The sequence below is a fragment of the Pristis pectinata genome, chromosome 38 (assembly GCF_009764475.1).
Source record: "Pristis pectinata isolate sPriPec2 chromosome 38, sPriPec2.1.pri, whole genome shotgun sequence".
NCBI lineage: Eukaryota > Metazoa > Chordata > Chondrichthyes > Rhinopristiformes > Pristidae > Pristis > Pristis pectinata.
Window position 1 is genome coordinate 4,191,893 of NC_067441.1, and position 13,146 is coordinate 4,205,038.

Genomic DNA, 13,146 nt, shown 5'->3' on the forward strand with positions numbered 1-13,146 from the left:
TCCTGTTGCCTTCCTACTGATACTGCCTGACATGCTGAATATTTTCGATTTTATTTCAGATTTCTATTTTGGATTATTTCAGATGTCAAATTTCTAGTATTTGTGTTATTTTACCCTTCTATGACTATCGTGATAGTGGGGAGATTTTGAGAGACGTAGGTGACACAAAGTTGACATTATGGGGAGTATGATGATGCGTTTTTGGATGAATTTGATGGGGCAGAGCATAGATGAGGAATAGGCAAAATTTAGAACATAGAGCAGTACAGCACAGGAACAGACCCTTTGGCCCATGATGTCTGTGCCGTTGTTAATTCTTGGATGGCACATTTTCTAGTTACAACTGGATAGATAAGAATGGAACAGAGGGAAGCATAGTCAAATATGTCAAAGGCTATAAATGGATTGGAAGAGGATATATTGTGCACCATTTTCACAGAGAATACCATTTATTCTGTGCCTAGGTTAGAAACTTGGGGGGATTTAAATATGAAGTCGGAGGGGTAAGATTTGGAAGGCAACCACAAGTTTAATAACACTGGAGAGGAAAGTAAGGTTGGAGATGGGTCAATCGATTGAATGACAGGAGTTGATGGTGGCTTTTTTTTGGGGAGTTGGGTGGTAATGGGCAGGGACTTCTTGCAGAACAAGAGAAAACACAACCACAACCTGTACTTATTTAACAGCTTTTTAATGCAAGTGGAAATTACCTCATTTTACTATAATTAACCACAGAATTTGGCAATAGTGCTCAAATATTCCAGCCAAGAGAAGTTATGTGATATGGGGATACTTTGGAGAAAAATATAACTGACAAACCTAAGTTATCAGTGATAATAGTAAACACAGTCTGTATTTTTAAAAATTTTATTTTGAAGAGAACAAGGAAATTTTCACATTTGTATGTACAAGAAAAAGGTCAGCATGTTTCAGTTTGAACACACATTTAACATTGAAATTTCAAGGCACCTACAAAAAGAGGCCAAAGGGCTTCACAATGCACTTTGGTTTTGTCTTCTGAAAATCCTTTTTTCCATGTAGCAATTCTCATCAAAAACACAGCAAGCCAACCCTAAACAATACAACATTTAGAGAATGAAAAAGGAGTGACCATTTTTTTATATAATGATGACTAAGCTTAAATAATCAACCTGCTCCTTCTGATTTATTGTTTTGTGTAGGACATAATTATTCACACTATACAGCAGACACCAGAGCTAAGAATATTAATTCACCTTTTGATAGTTAGCTCCTGTCAGGAAGTCAATATTTCTGCAGTTCCAGTATTTGCCTCCATGTCCTTTGAACTGCATTTTCGTTGTGTTCATTTTTTGTTCTTCAAGCTGTGCACTTAGATTTGACCAGAGCAGTAGATGCAGGCAATCACTCACCTTGACTTTTTAATAATTTGTGATATTTGCGGCCTAGCCCCCTTTTAACTAATCTTAAAATAATAATTCTGGGGCAATTCTTTGCCAATGTATGTATTTGTCCAGAATGGTAAGTAGGCCTAGGCCAAACTGTTCTGCAGTCAGCTGCAGTGACCACCACTTCATATTCTCAGTGGATTGCTCTGCTCCTAACATCAGACTCATATCTTGTGACAGTGACAAAAAGAATATTTCATAAACTAGATGACACCTACTTTTTCCACAGAACAGTGTAAACTCTAATGAGGATTTTTGATTTAAGGTTGTTTAAGATTTTTAAGCAATTTCATCATCAGGAATTTGCATTAAGCAGAGAATAGTTATTTGTATTTCAATTAAGGAAACATTTATGCGATGAGTACCTGTATGACCAATTGATTCTGAATGATGCATGATATGGACCTGAAAAGAATTTAAATTTGAGATAGCATACTCTTGTGATAAAATGGCAAGTTGTATTGGCCAATACAAATTTGTTGCTGTACAGTAGTCCTTGCAATAGTGTTCTGGTGACACTGTTACCTATGTAAAAGTGGCAATTTATCATCTGCTAAAAGTGAGAAGTGAATTGTGGTAAACCATGGTTTCTCAAAGGGATGCCTCCTTACATAAGTGAAACCCAAATAGGAAGTAAAACAACAGCAAATTAGGAGTGGAAACAAGGCTGAGTTCTGAGATTTGCTTTGTTGATGCTAAGTAAATATCAAAAGATTATATATAATGTTTAAGTTCTGAGAACGTAGCCATTGCTGGCAAGGTGAACATTAATCGCTCATCCCCATTTGCCCTCTTTCTTTGCTAGGCCAGAGAGCAATTAGGAGTTAATCATGCTGAGGTGAGGCTGCAGCTGAGTAAAAGCATAAAAGCTATTTCCCTCATGAGGGGTTTTAATGAACACCTTAGATTTTCTTAATACTTCAGCTGTTTCATGGTAACTGATTCTAAATTCCGGTTTAGTTTTGTTTTCAATTTGGTTCAAATTTTCAAACAGTCATGGGGGGATTTGAGCATATCTGGATTATTAGTCCAATTACTTAGCCACTATATTACCATGTGTTGTGACCAAAGTTATTGATACTTCAAGATCATCAGTCACAGAAATGCATGGAAAAATTAAATATTATTTTTAATAAAAATTTGGTGTCTTAGTTACTGCCCGGAAATGACCACAAAGTCTGCATAGAAATTAGACTTTTTGTGGTGAGAATGGAAAGTAGCAAACCTAGATTCTTCCTGGTACTTTTTAGTGCATGGACTGGGATCTTAAAGGATATTTATTAATTCTTCATGCTTTTGTTTCTTTAATTAAATTAAGTTTTATTTACAGCGTGGTAACAGGCCCTTCCAGCCCAAAGAGTCCGTGCTGCCCATTTTAAACCCAAATTAACCTACCCGTATGTCTTTAGAATGTGGGAGGAAACCGGAGCACCCGGAGGAAACTCATACAGACACAGGAGAACGTACAAACTCCTCACGGACAGCAACGGGAATCGAACCCCGATCGCTGGCACTGTAATAGCGTTGCGCTAACCGCTACGCTACCGTGCTGCAAAAATATTCCATGGAAAGAGTAAAAGATCTTTATTCGTGAAATGCTAGTCCAAATGCTATGGAAGGACAGATGTATGCTATGGGGAATACCAGCTGAGTCACATAACATTATTTTTGCAGGAATATTTTGGTCATAATTGCCATTGCCATTATGGTTTTATCATGTGCACAATTGTCCATGTTGCAAGAAATGAAGAAAATCAAAAAAGATAATTATTTAGAATTTGTAAGGATTGTTACTTATGAATTATATATTGATTTTGTGACACTTCAAGGTTGAGTTCATGTGAAGTGAATTTTACATAAAGCAAGTTAGCAGATTGTTAGCGGATGAACTAAGGTGATGATGATATGTCTGAGCTGATGGGCAGTGCGTTTACTTATGATAATTATCCTCTGAGATTTTATTTTTGAGATGATGAGATCAGAAGGTTATAGAAAAACATCTATAATTTAGCTTCCTGATGAGTAATGCTATTCTATTTCAAAGTACACATGCAATGCCCATGATGGTGGTCGAAGAGTAAAAGAACTATTTTGCTTAAAAAAACGGTATTATCTACCATCTAAAAGAATGACTGGAGACATGCTCTCTTTGGGAGTGGGGGAGGGATTTTCAGTATGGAGTAGTAAGATGGCAGAAGAACAGCGAAGATTTGATGGTGATTTCCTTTAACAATAACAACTTGTGTTTATATAGAACTCCACTAACATTGCAAAATGTCTCAATGTCCTTCAAAGGAGTGTTATCAAACAACATTTGGCACCAAGCCTTGTAAGTGACAAAAAGCTTGGTCAAACAGATAGCTTTTATGGAACATTTTAAAGGAGGAAACAGAATGAGAGAGTCAGAAATATTTAGGAAGGGAGACTTAATAGTCGGGAAAGGAAGAATGATGGAAACATGTTTTAGAGTGCCTGTTTTGTCATTCTGATTTCCATTAATCATACAGCTGAGTATGTGAAATATCTGTGTTACTCACGAAAAGTCATATCTGATATGAAATAAATTCCTCTCTGAAATTTATATACTTTCTCCCTTCAAAATTAAGTTGTGTTTGAGGAGACCATTTTAATTTGTGTGACATTAGGGTGATGAACAGTGAATGTACTTTTAACTGACTTCCTGTTTTACTTTAATTCAATTAAGGCCAGGGACAAAATTGAAGGAAAACTATTTTGGGTCAAGGAGTAATTATGTTACATATGTGTCCAGGTGTTGAATCGTGAGGTTAACATTCCAATATGCTGTGTTAGTGTGTCTTTGGGCACTGGTTGAATTCCTTATCTTGTTTATGTTGCCCTGGGTGGTTGCTAAATGGATCATCTAACAGTACAGACATTTTTTTGAGTGGGAAGAAAGATTGGAGAGGCAAACTAGAGAATTAAGCAGAAACCTTCTTGGCTGCAGGGCATGTTGGGAAATAAATTATCTGTATCTTTTTGAACCAAGGTGTTGCTTGGAGGAACCCAAGAAAAATAAATCTCAAAGTAACCAATTTAAGCATGTGTATAAATTAGTCAAATTTTGGACTGCACTGAGACCTGCAGTTTTAAAGTGTTCCTCAAACAAAGAAATGTAATAAAAAAACTTCCCCTCATTTTTCTCTCCTTTCCAGATGGGAGACCCCTCTGATTGATAAGATGCAATTGTACCCATGCCATGGTGCTCTTTGCTGCTTCCTCCTGGTCTTTGTATGCAAACCTAGCGAAGTGACATCTTTTGGTAAATTTACAGTCATATCACAGAAGTCCATCATTACTTGTTTTTCTCTAAGAAGGCCAGCTTGGTAACTCACTGGAACATGTAGGGGTACAATTTATTTTTAACTTATTTAACTGATGGTGGACCAGTTACTCTTGATAGCATTAGGTTTGCAAAATAATGAAGCATAAGCATGAATTGAGAGGATGGACAATATAGTTTCTTCTTACAGTACTTGAACTAAAACTGCCTTTGTTTTTTGGTTATCAGCCAGTAGCATGGTATCTTCATACATATTGTCGTCATGGTCAGTGTTGCTGCATTGACAAGGTCAAGAATGCTGAACGTTCAGATCTGCAAGTAACATCGAGGCAGATAATTATTCATGCTTGTCTGCTTGGAACAGTTTGTAAATCAGTCTGGTGGATATATTGGCAGTTTTCCTGTTTAGTAGAGTGATGTTGCAAAGATTGCTGGTGGCTCATTTTTCTCATTTTGAAAATGTATCACACTACAATGAGGTGTGCTCTCACTTTAAAGCTGTAAATTTACATCTTTCTCAAATAATGGTGCAGTGAATTAGAATCAATATTTTATTTTATGCACTCTATTCTCTGTACTACGCACTGCATTTTAATTACCTTCTGGGTGGTTGAGATAAATGTTTTGTATAACATTTTACTTAATGGTTTGTTTAAGTGAAGCATTTTTAACATTTTAATTTGAGGGTTTATTACAATTTTGACTCTTCTGAGGATGCATAAAGTATAAATGCAAAATTTGCTGCAGTAAACAAGTTATTTGGGTGGTTCTGCTTTCATCTGGGCTGACTGGTGCGACAGACAAGATAGTCTGAATCTACATGTACATATCATTATCCAAGTCGTCAAAGCGCAAAACGTTCAGCCTATCCAGAATGCAAATGCATATCCTGCCATTCTTCACAACATTCTATTATATTTTGTCAACCTATTTTTAATTCCATTCTGAAAGTAATTTAAAAGTGCTAGGTTTGGGCAGGGGAAATGAGAGTGAAAAATGTAGTTAATATTCTCATTAAAATTCTCTGATTTAAAATAAATCAATATTTCATGGTTATTTAAAAACAAATTAGAGCTGAGAAATAACAGTGAAAGGTTAGATGATATAACTACAATTACATCATCATTAGTGTGGAAATATGAACTTCTCATTTACAATGTCTAAGGTCGCACAAATATTAGAACATTTCACATTTTAAGGAGGGGGATTTATTTAAAAGATCAGTTGTAACTTGGTGATCATAGCTTTAAAAAAATTATTTACAGGCAAACTTTTATGTAATCATATTATTTCTGTTAATCGCCAATCCAGGGTATTAATGTATCTGCTAAGTAGAAAGGTTCGAAGCTATCAATTCAAATGTTCAGGAAACCTCATCACTAATATACAGGAATCAAATGAAGACCTTTTGGAACAGAGGGTGCGGACAATGCTGTCAGTAAAGATGTACAAACTTCCCTGAAAGAATTCTCAGTATATAAAAATGCATTTCTGGATGATCACCATAAAGAGGCCAAAAATCTGACATTACAATGAAGAAGATGAGACTCCAATTCTTAGATTAGCAGCAGGTAATACATTTGTGCAGCTGTGGTATCTTGGGACATACTTTCCATTTAAACTGTAGCCTTTTATCATCCAGAAAATATTTAACACCAAGACTGGGTTTGCTTCAGTTTAAATTTGTTCTTTTCACAACACCCAGTCTAGTTTCTTTTATGGAGAAAGTATTATTAACCCTTTGAATATTTAGTTTGACTAGTCACTTCAGAAATTGTATTGTTTTCTTCAAAACAAAGGAGCTTTCATAAAATAGAAGGCAGGGCATTTCACTCAGAGCAGATAGTTTTGGCTAAACCTTGTCAAAACCAAATGCACCATGACATGTCAATTTTTCTACACTTTGTGTTATCAGAATAAATGTAACCACACAACAAAACTGAGGCTCATAGTGTTATTCAAATAAATTGCAAAATTTGCTTTTGGGTTAAAATTTGTTTTAGTTGCAAGTTTTTCCATAGTAGTCCTTAGAGAGTTAAGTTGAGAAAATCAACAGCATGACAGGTCAGATAACCATGTTACATCCATTTGGCCTGACATTTAAGGACAAGTAATTCACAGTTGAGATGCACAAAACTAACTTGATTTTTTTCAAAAAATGTTTCAGCAGAATTATCTTCAAAAATAACTATGATATTCTGTCTCTTTTCCCAATTATGATTAAGTCCTAAAACAACACCATAAATGCTATAAAGAACTAAATATTTTAAAACTAATTTCCTCTTTTAAAACACCATTGCAGAGAAAAGGAAAACAAAATGTCAACAGATGATACCGCTGGAACTGTGGGGAAAATTTAAATCCTGCACAAAGAAACAGAATTTTTATGTATGTGTGTGTATACATATATATGCATATGCATGTGCATATGTATACAGCCTTTTGCTGAACCATATGTAGTAAATCTTCAAAATGGTGGTGAAAGAACTCATTGCTAAAAAAAATTCCAATGTTGTTTACCTGTTGGATATGAAAAAAATTTGGAGTCTTTTAATCGCCTGATGATTCCAGAGTAGGCTGTTCATTCTTTATCCCACTTCTAACCAAAATGCAAAAGAAAGACTGGCTTGAAAACAATTAGGAAGCTGTGTTTTCTTTCTAAATATCCAGCTTTTTTAATCTTTTAAGCATATTAAATATAAATTATATGACAAATGTACAAAATATCGTGCCAGGCATTTTCTGCTGGACTTTGTGTTTTGTCCCTAACGGTTTTTATGATTTTTTTTTAAATATCTTTTGTTTGCAGTGCATTGGAGATGATAATGCTACGAAGCATCACTGCAATCACGTGTAAGAGTATTCAGCATCTGGTATCCCACCGTCTCTGTAACCTCGGTTACTGCCAAGTGCTGTACTATGACTGTTCTTGTAAATACTTGTCCCATTGGATGGAAATATGGTGTGAATCACATATTCCTCCTTTGGTCGCTGTAGGTTGTTGAGTGGTATCATCTGAAACCCACTCCCTCTGATTTCTAAGATGGAATTATCTTTCTTTGTCCCTGCTTCTGCATAGTCATCCTTTTTCCTACAACCCCTGTTGTATGGTTGATCCTGTGAGAAAACATCCCTGTTGTTGTTGATGTAACAGCAGAATGCTGCAAGGACAACAACAATAAATACTAACGCTGATGCACCTCCAATAATACCAGCCAGTGGAAGGGCTACTTGGTCCGATTCTTCTTGCTCCCTGTTTAATGTTGTGGTTGGACTATATAGATCAGCAGTCTCTGCTTTAGCACAGACTGGAGTTTCATCTCTTACGTAGAAATTGCTGGCCTCCATTGTAACCATGCAGATGACGTAGGTCGACTTGGGTTCAAGGGCTGTGAGAAGATATTCAGTCTGGTCTCCTTGTACCAAGGTTTCAGTGATGGACCCAACTGATGGATTGTGGTCAAGTCGAAGCCAACTAAGCCTGAAGGATGTGACTGGCAACATTGCCCTCCATGTTATACGAATGGTGTCAGCAGTTAAAGGCATAACATTAATGATTATTGGTTTTGTTCCTGACCCTCCTGACAAAGGATGGTCTACAGCTGAATCTGGTGACTTCAGATTTGGCCGCCTTGGTTTATATGTGAATTGTAATCCTTGAGTGGCAGTGACTGTATGTACAATTGGGGTCGTCTTCAGAGCTGTATTACCACCATGTAAACCAGTCTCAAAACATTCATTCATTTCTGTTTTGATGTCTTTGACTGCCATTCCTCGAACTTTATCAGGTCCTTGGCACATTAACCCTCTCACGTTAACATGAAATGCAGTCGTTTGTAACCAGTCTCTCAGCCACATCATCTTGCAGCCACAGTACCAAGGATTGTTGCGTAAAAGTAGCTGACTCAAGTTGACCAAGTCATCAAAGACTCCTTTGGGCAAATTTGTTAAATTATTATTTGATATGTCCAGTCTCTGGATCTGTCTCATTTTAGAAAAAGCATTGGGTGGAATGTAGCTAATGAGGTTATCCTGAAGATACAGCTTTTGTAAATTTGAACTAGGTAAATTTGATGGAGGAAAACTCAGAGAGTTTCTGATCAGTGAAAGTTCAGTCAGATTTTGAAGTCTGCTGAAAGTCTCATCTGCAATTCTTTGATTAGCTAAAAGATTGCCATCCAATACCAAGCGCCTCAAGTTGACTAAGCCTTTGAAAGCATACTGTGGAATGGTTGCAATCCGGTTGTCATCCAATCTCAGTTCCTCCAGTGTTTTAGGAAGACCAGTAGGGATGCTGCTCAGATGATTCCTTGACAAAAAAAGCAATTTGAGGTGCTTACTGTCAGCAAAAGCATCTTCCTCAATACTAACTGTGGACACTGAGTTATCATCCAAATGTAACTTTTCCAGGAAAGGAATCCTTGAGAGTGCGTCATGGGTAATGGCCCTAATATTGTTGTCCTGAAGATGCAGTTCTTTTAGTGATCTTGGAAGGTTTATTGGAAACTCATCCAAAGCATTTTCATAAAGGTAAATCACTTTTATGTTCAATAGATTTTTCAGTTGCTTTGGGATCCCAGCATTGTTAATCTGGTTATTTTGTAGGAAAAGAGTTGTAGAGTCTTCTGGTATTTTGGCAGGAATGGATGTCAAGCCTCGATCATTGCAGTAAACAAATCCATTGTCACATCGACACATAGAAGGACAAGCAGATAGAACATTTGGCATCAGTAGTGCTGGTATGGTAATGCAGAACAACAAACGATCTTTGAAATCCATTGTTTGAAGCAACATTTGGAGATATGTAATTTATATTTCTGTCCTCTTATAATCTGCAGGGTAGGAGAAATTACAAAATACACATTAGTTAACATAGAATTTCTTCTCACCTTTTCTGTTCCATGCACCATTCCCCATACAAAAAAGCAGTTTTGTAATTTCACTTGTTATTTATCAGATGGAGCATAAATGATGGTTGCAAATCCCTTGTGCACTAAATTGGCTATCTACACTAATGAACAATGCCATAAGGTCTTAGCATTACAAAAATGAAGCTTCCTGCTAAAGTGTGCTTTCCTTCTGTCAGATAAACTTGTATATGAATAAGGGCTTATTTACCTGCCATTGGAAACACTGTTTTCTCTTGAATCTTTTGATCTGTCATCAGATTTGCTTGGATAGTGGCTCACAGAAAGCAGTATGTGACCATGCAAAGCAAAGCTAGCATGGTGTTACTTTTCAGAAATTTGATACAAAGATGCCATAAAATTGACTTATCTTGAATTAAAAGATTACATTCCTGGCATTTACATCCAAAAACTAATGTGCCGATAAGAATAACCACCAAACTAATTTTACTGGGTAATGACACAATTCCATAATGTTAAATATATTCAGAAATATGTCCAAAATCAAGGATTTCTGAGTAAGAGCCCTTCTTGATATTCTACTAAGTTGAATTATTTTTACGAAAGGAGAAGATATTTTTTCCTCAACAAATATTATTTCTTGTAGCCTGATCCTTCAATTAGCTTGTATTCATATCGAGTTCACTTTGGAGTCAAACAATTAAAAACACTTGCCTCGTCAATTAGCAAAAATTCCCTTTATAACTAAATACTCAGTTCACGTCCGTACTTTGATTAGGACAGATATAAATTCATTTGAATTGGAGGTTTTGGTGAACAAACTTGTTAGTTTTCAGATTAGATGTTAAAAATTGATTATATTTACTCCAACCAGAATTGTTAGAAGTCTCGCTGTTAATGTTTACAGCATAATTGAATGTCCAGACATATAAAACTGTTTCTGTAGTTTCACATGTATGTTTGACATTAATTCAAAACTGCCTGTGCGTGGGACCTGACCTGATTGATTTTCATGGATGAGGTCATGAGTGGGGTGAATTACAGACATCTGTTTCTGTCAGTTATTACGAGGTGAGAAGGAAGATGCTTCTTCTTCATTGTGAGTAACAATGCAGTAATTTCGTTCTTCTTGAATTTATGAGTTTGGAGGAACAATGTGGAAGCATTATTTCTAAAATGTCATCATGATCTTGTGATTGGTTACAGGCTTGTAACTTGGTTCTTGAAATGTTGTGTGAAATGCCAGACTGTGTAAAATATCCAGGTATCCCATATCAGAATTCATATGTGCATATTGTCCTTTGTTTTAATTAATAAGGATTGATTGAGAATTATGATGTGAACTTGAAATTCAGAGCATCCTCTTCTTTTGGAAGTTGTTCATTTATTCTCCCTTGTCTGAGTTCATGATGCTCATACTCCAGCATAAAACTACACCACAAAGTTAAAACACAAGGTTATATTTCCACTGGAAAAATCAATAACACCTTTTATTTATTTGAAAGATATTACTTTATTCATAACATTTGCAAATGAATAATATAGGAAATGCATTGTCATGATTATCAGCACTGGCACACAAGAAATGTCATTATGTTTACATTATATTCAGTGTTTCTTCATTCGTTTTCCTTTACATAGATTCTTTATGTAAGTAATCTGAGGATTTTTTTAAACATTGATTCCAGCTTCATAAAGCTGCACCACTTTTCAGTGTATCTCCCAGCATGGAGTCTTAGACCATGGAATATGCAGTATTCAACATTCGGAGGTGGACATCTCCTTGTCTTGGATGACCATTAAGTTTCATGTAGATCTTTCAGGGAGTTGATAATCTTTGGCAACAGTTAGTGTTTCTCTCAGTGTGTGTCCCTGAGAAAAGTCCATAGAGCATAGAGTTCTGTGTCATACAGCTGCCTGAGTTAAACTTCGAAAGAAGTCATTGAATCTCTTTCCAGACCTTCCAGACAGATGCACATTCCAGAAGTAGGTGGATGATGGTTTCATCCCCAGCACAACTGCTTCGTGAGTAGCATAATGTGACATTGAGTCTCTGACTGTGCAAGAAGGATTTGACAGAGAAGGTTCTTCTTATTTTCAACTTACTTGTATATTGCTTGTATGAACGTTCTATTGATGAGGCATTTTGCCACATGATCTTGATGGCCAATAGGATCCCCATATGGGTTTCTGCTGTGCTTTGAGACTATTCTTTGCAATTCAATGCCTCATTGAGTTATGGTCAAAGATCTTTTGCACAAAATTTTCAGTGTGTGACAGGTGGTATGACACAGTCCAACTGAAAGGAAGGTTTTAAGTCAGTACAGCCGGAGGACAGATAGAACTTGAGCATGCAGTGATACTTGGTGTCTACATGCCCAATGAAGGAGCAGGCTGCTTGGTCTCAGAATTCACTGTCCCACTACAATACCCAGCTTGAATATTCCTGTTAAGTTTCATACTTGAGTTTGCTTGTTCTATGACTGGTGTGCCATCTATCTCATACCTATTCCTAAACCACACTTTTGCTTATGTTTCATTCCAGCATAAATCCACGAAAGATTAATCCCCTGCTGTGTTGTACAATGAACAATCTTGCATTCAACTTGCTTCTCTTTGTTGCACTAATACATGAAATCTTGCTTTTCCTTGTATCATCAATTCCCTTTGTGATTGGAGTTTAGGCCTCAGTTTTATATAAATAGAGCATGTTCCACACAAAATCAACAGGCCTTCGTTTGTTTTAATTCACACAACCAATTTAAGGCTATGTACAAATTGCAAGGTGTGTGATACTAGAAGAAAATCCATGACATTTGCTTACCAGTTTAGTCCTTCAACTTTCAGTTAATATCATTAAGAAAATATACAATTAATTTTTCATAGAAATATAACTGTTATCAGTGCTGAGGATCCCTCAGGGATCTGGAATTTGATTGCAATTTTTACTAACGATACTGTGTGAAGAATCTAGTTTAAGACACCTATCATTCAAAAGTGTTTCCAAATGTGAATTAAAATATGATGAGTTCAGGTTTGAACCTTGTATAAGTGTGCCTTCCTGGCTCAGCTGTGAGACAAAACAGTTTCTTGTTGTACAAAGAAGTGGCATTAAAGTTGGTTCCATGAAGTCAGGATTCTCTGTTCTTCTAAATTATTCCCTTGAGAAGTAATGCTTATTCCACCACTTTTTAAGTCTCAAAAGGATAGCTCCTTAGATGGGAGTATATCACTACAGCACTGTAACTTAGAAAGCGAAGTGTAACTAATGCATTTTATTACAAGACTTTAAATCAAACATGCCCTTTATATCAGGTTAAATTATGTAGCAATTTTCTGTGATCCTTCTCCTCCTTTACTTTAAATGTGTCTGACAGGGTTAAGATTTATTTTGAGCTTCATGACTTTAAGCTTTGGGTATCTTTGTTCCCACGCATTATCTTCGTATTTTCTTTTAAAACGCACCAGTAAAATGCTAATGGTGCTTTAAACACGTGCTAATTTGTTTTTAAGAAATTGAGTATAAATTGTAAGTGTCAGAAAAGAAGCA

The 13,146-nt window shown here is 36.1% G+C and overlaps 2 protein-coding genes across 4 annotated transcripts in view; one reads left to right on the top strand and one right to left on the bottom strand.

Annotated features, from left to right (window-relative positions):
• Nucleotides 1-13,146, top strand: part of LOC127586941 (ADP-ribose glycohydrolase MACROD1-like) — a 734,082-nt gene that overhangs the window by 50,005 nt on the left and 670,931 nt on the right. The gene's annotated exons all lie outside the window — the stretch shown is intronic.
• On the bottom strand, nt 7,443-11,778 carry LOC127587076 (leucine-rich repeat transmembrane protein FLRT1-like). The gene is made up of 3 exons (XM_052045256.1): nt 11,703-11,778; nt 11,123-11,167; nt 7,443-9,440 (listed from the first exon to the last, which is right to left on the bottom strand). Exons 1-3 carry the CDS (start codon nt 11,776-11,778, stop codon nt 7,576-7,578), a joined length of 1,986 nt encoding a protein of 661 aa, XP_051901216.1. The 3' UTR covers nt 7,443-7,575.

What these genes read in the sequence shown, in the direction of transcription:
- LOC127587076 (XM_052045256.1), bottom strand. Translation starts at nt 11,778, where the DNA reads ATGGGGATCCTATTGGCCATCAAGATCATGTGGCAAAATGCCTCATCA. An exon ending in TTCATACAAGCAATATACAA is followed by an intron (nt 11,168 to 11,702) that starts GTAAGTTGAAAA and finishes CTTGTGTGCCAG; the next exon opens with TGCTGATAATCATGACAATG. An exon ending in CCTATATTATTCATTTGCAA is followed by an intron (nt 9,441 to 11,122) that starts ATGTTATGAATA and finishes CAAATGTTCTAT; the next exon opens with CTGCTTGTCCTTCTATGTGT.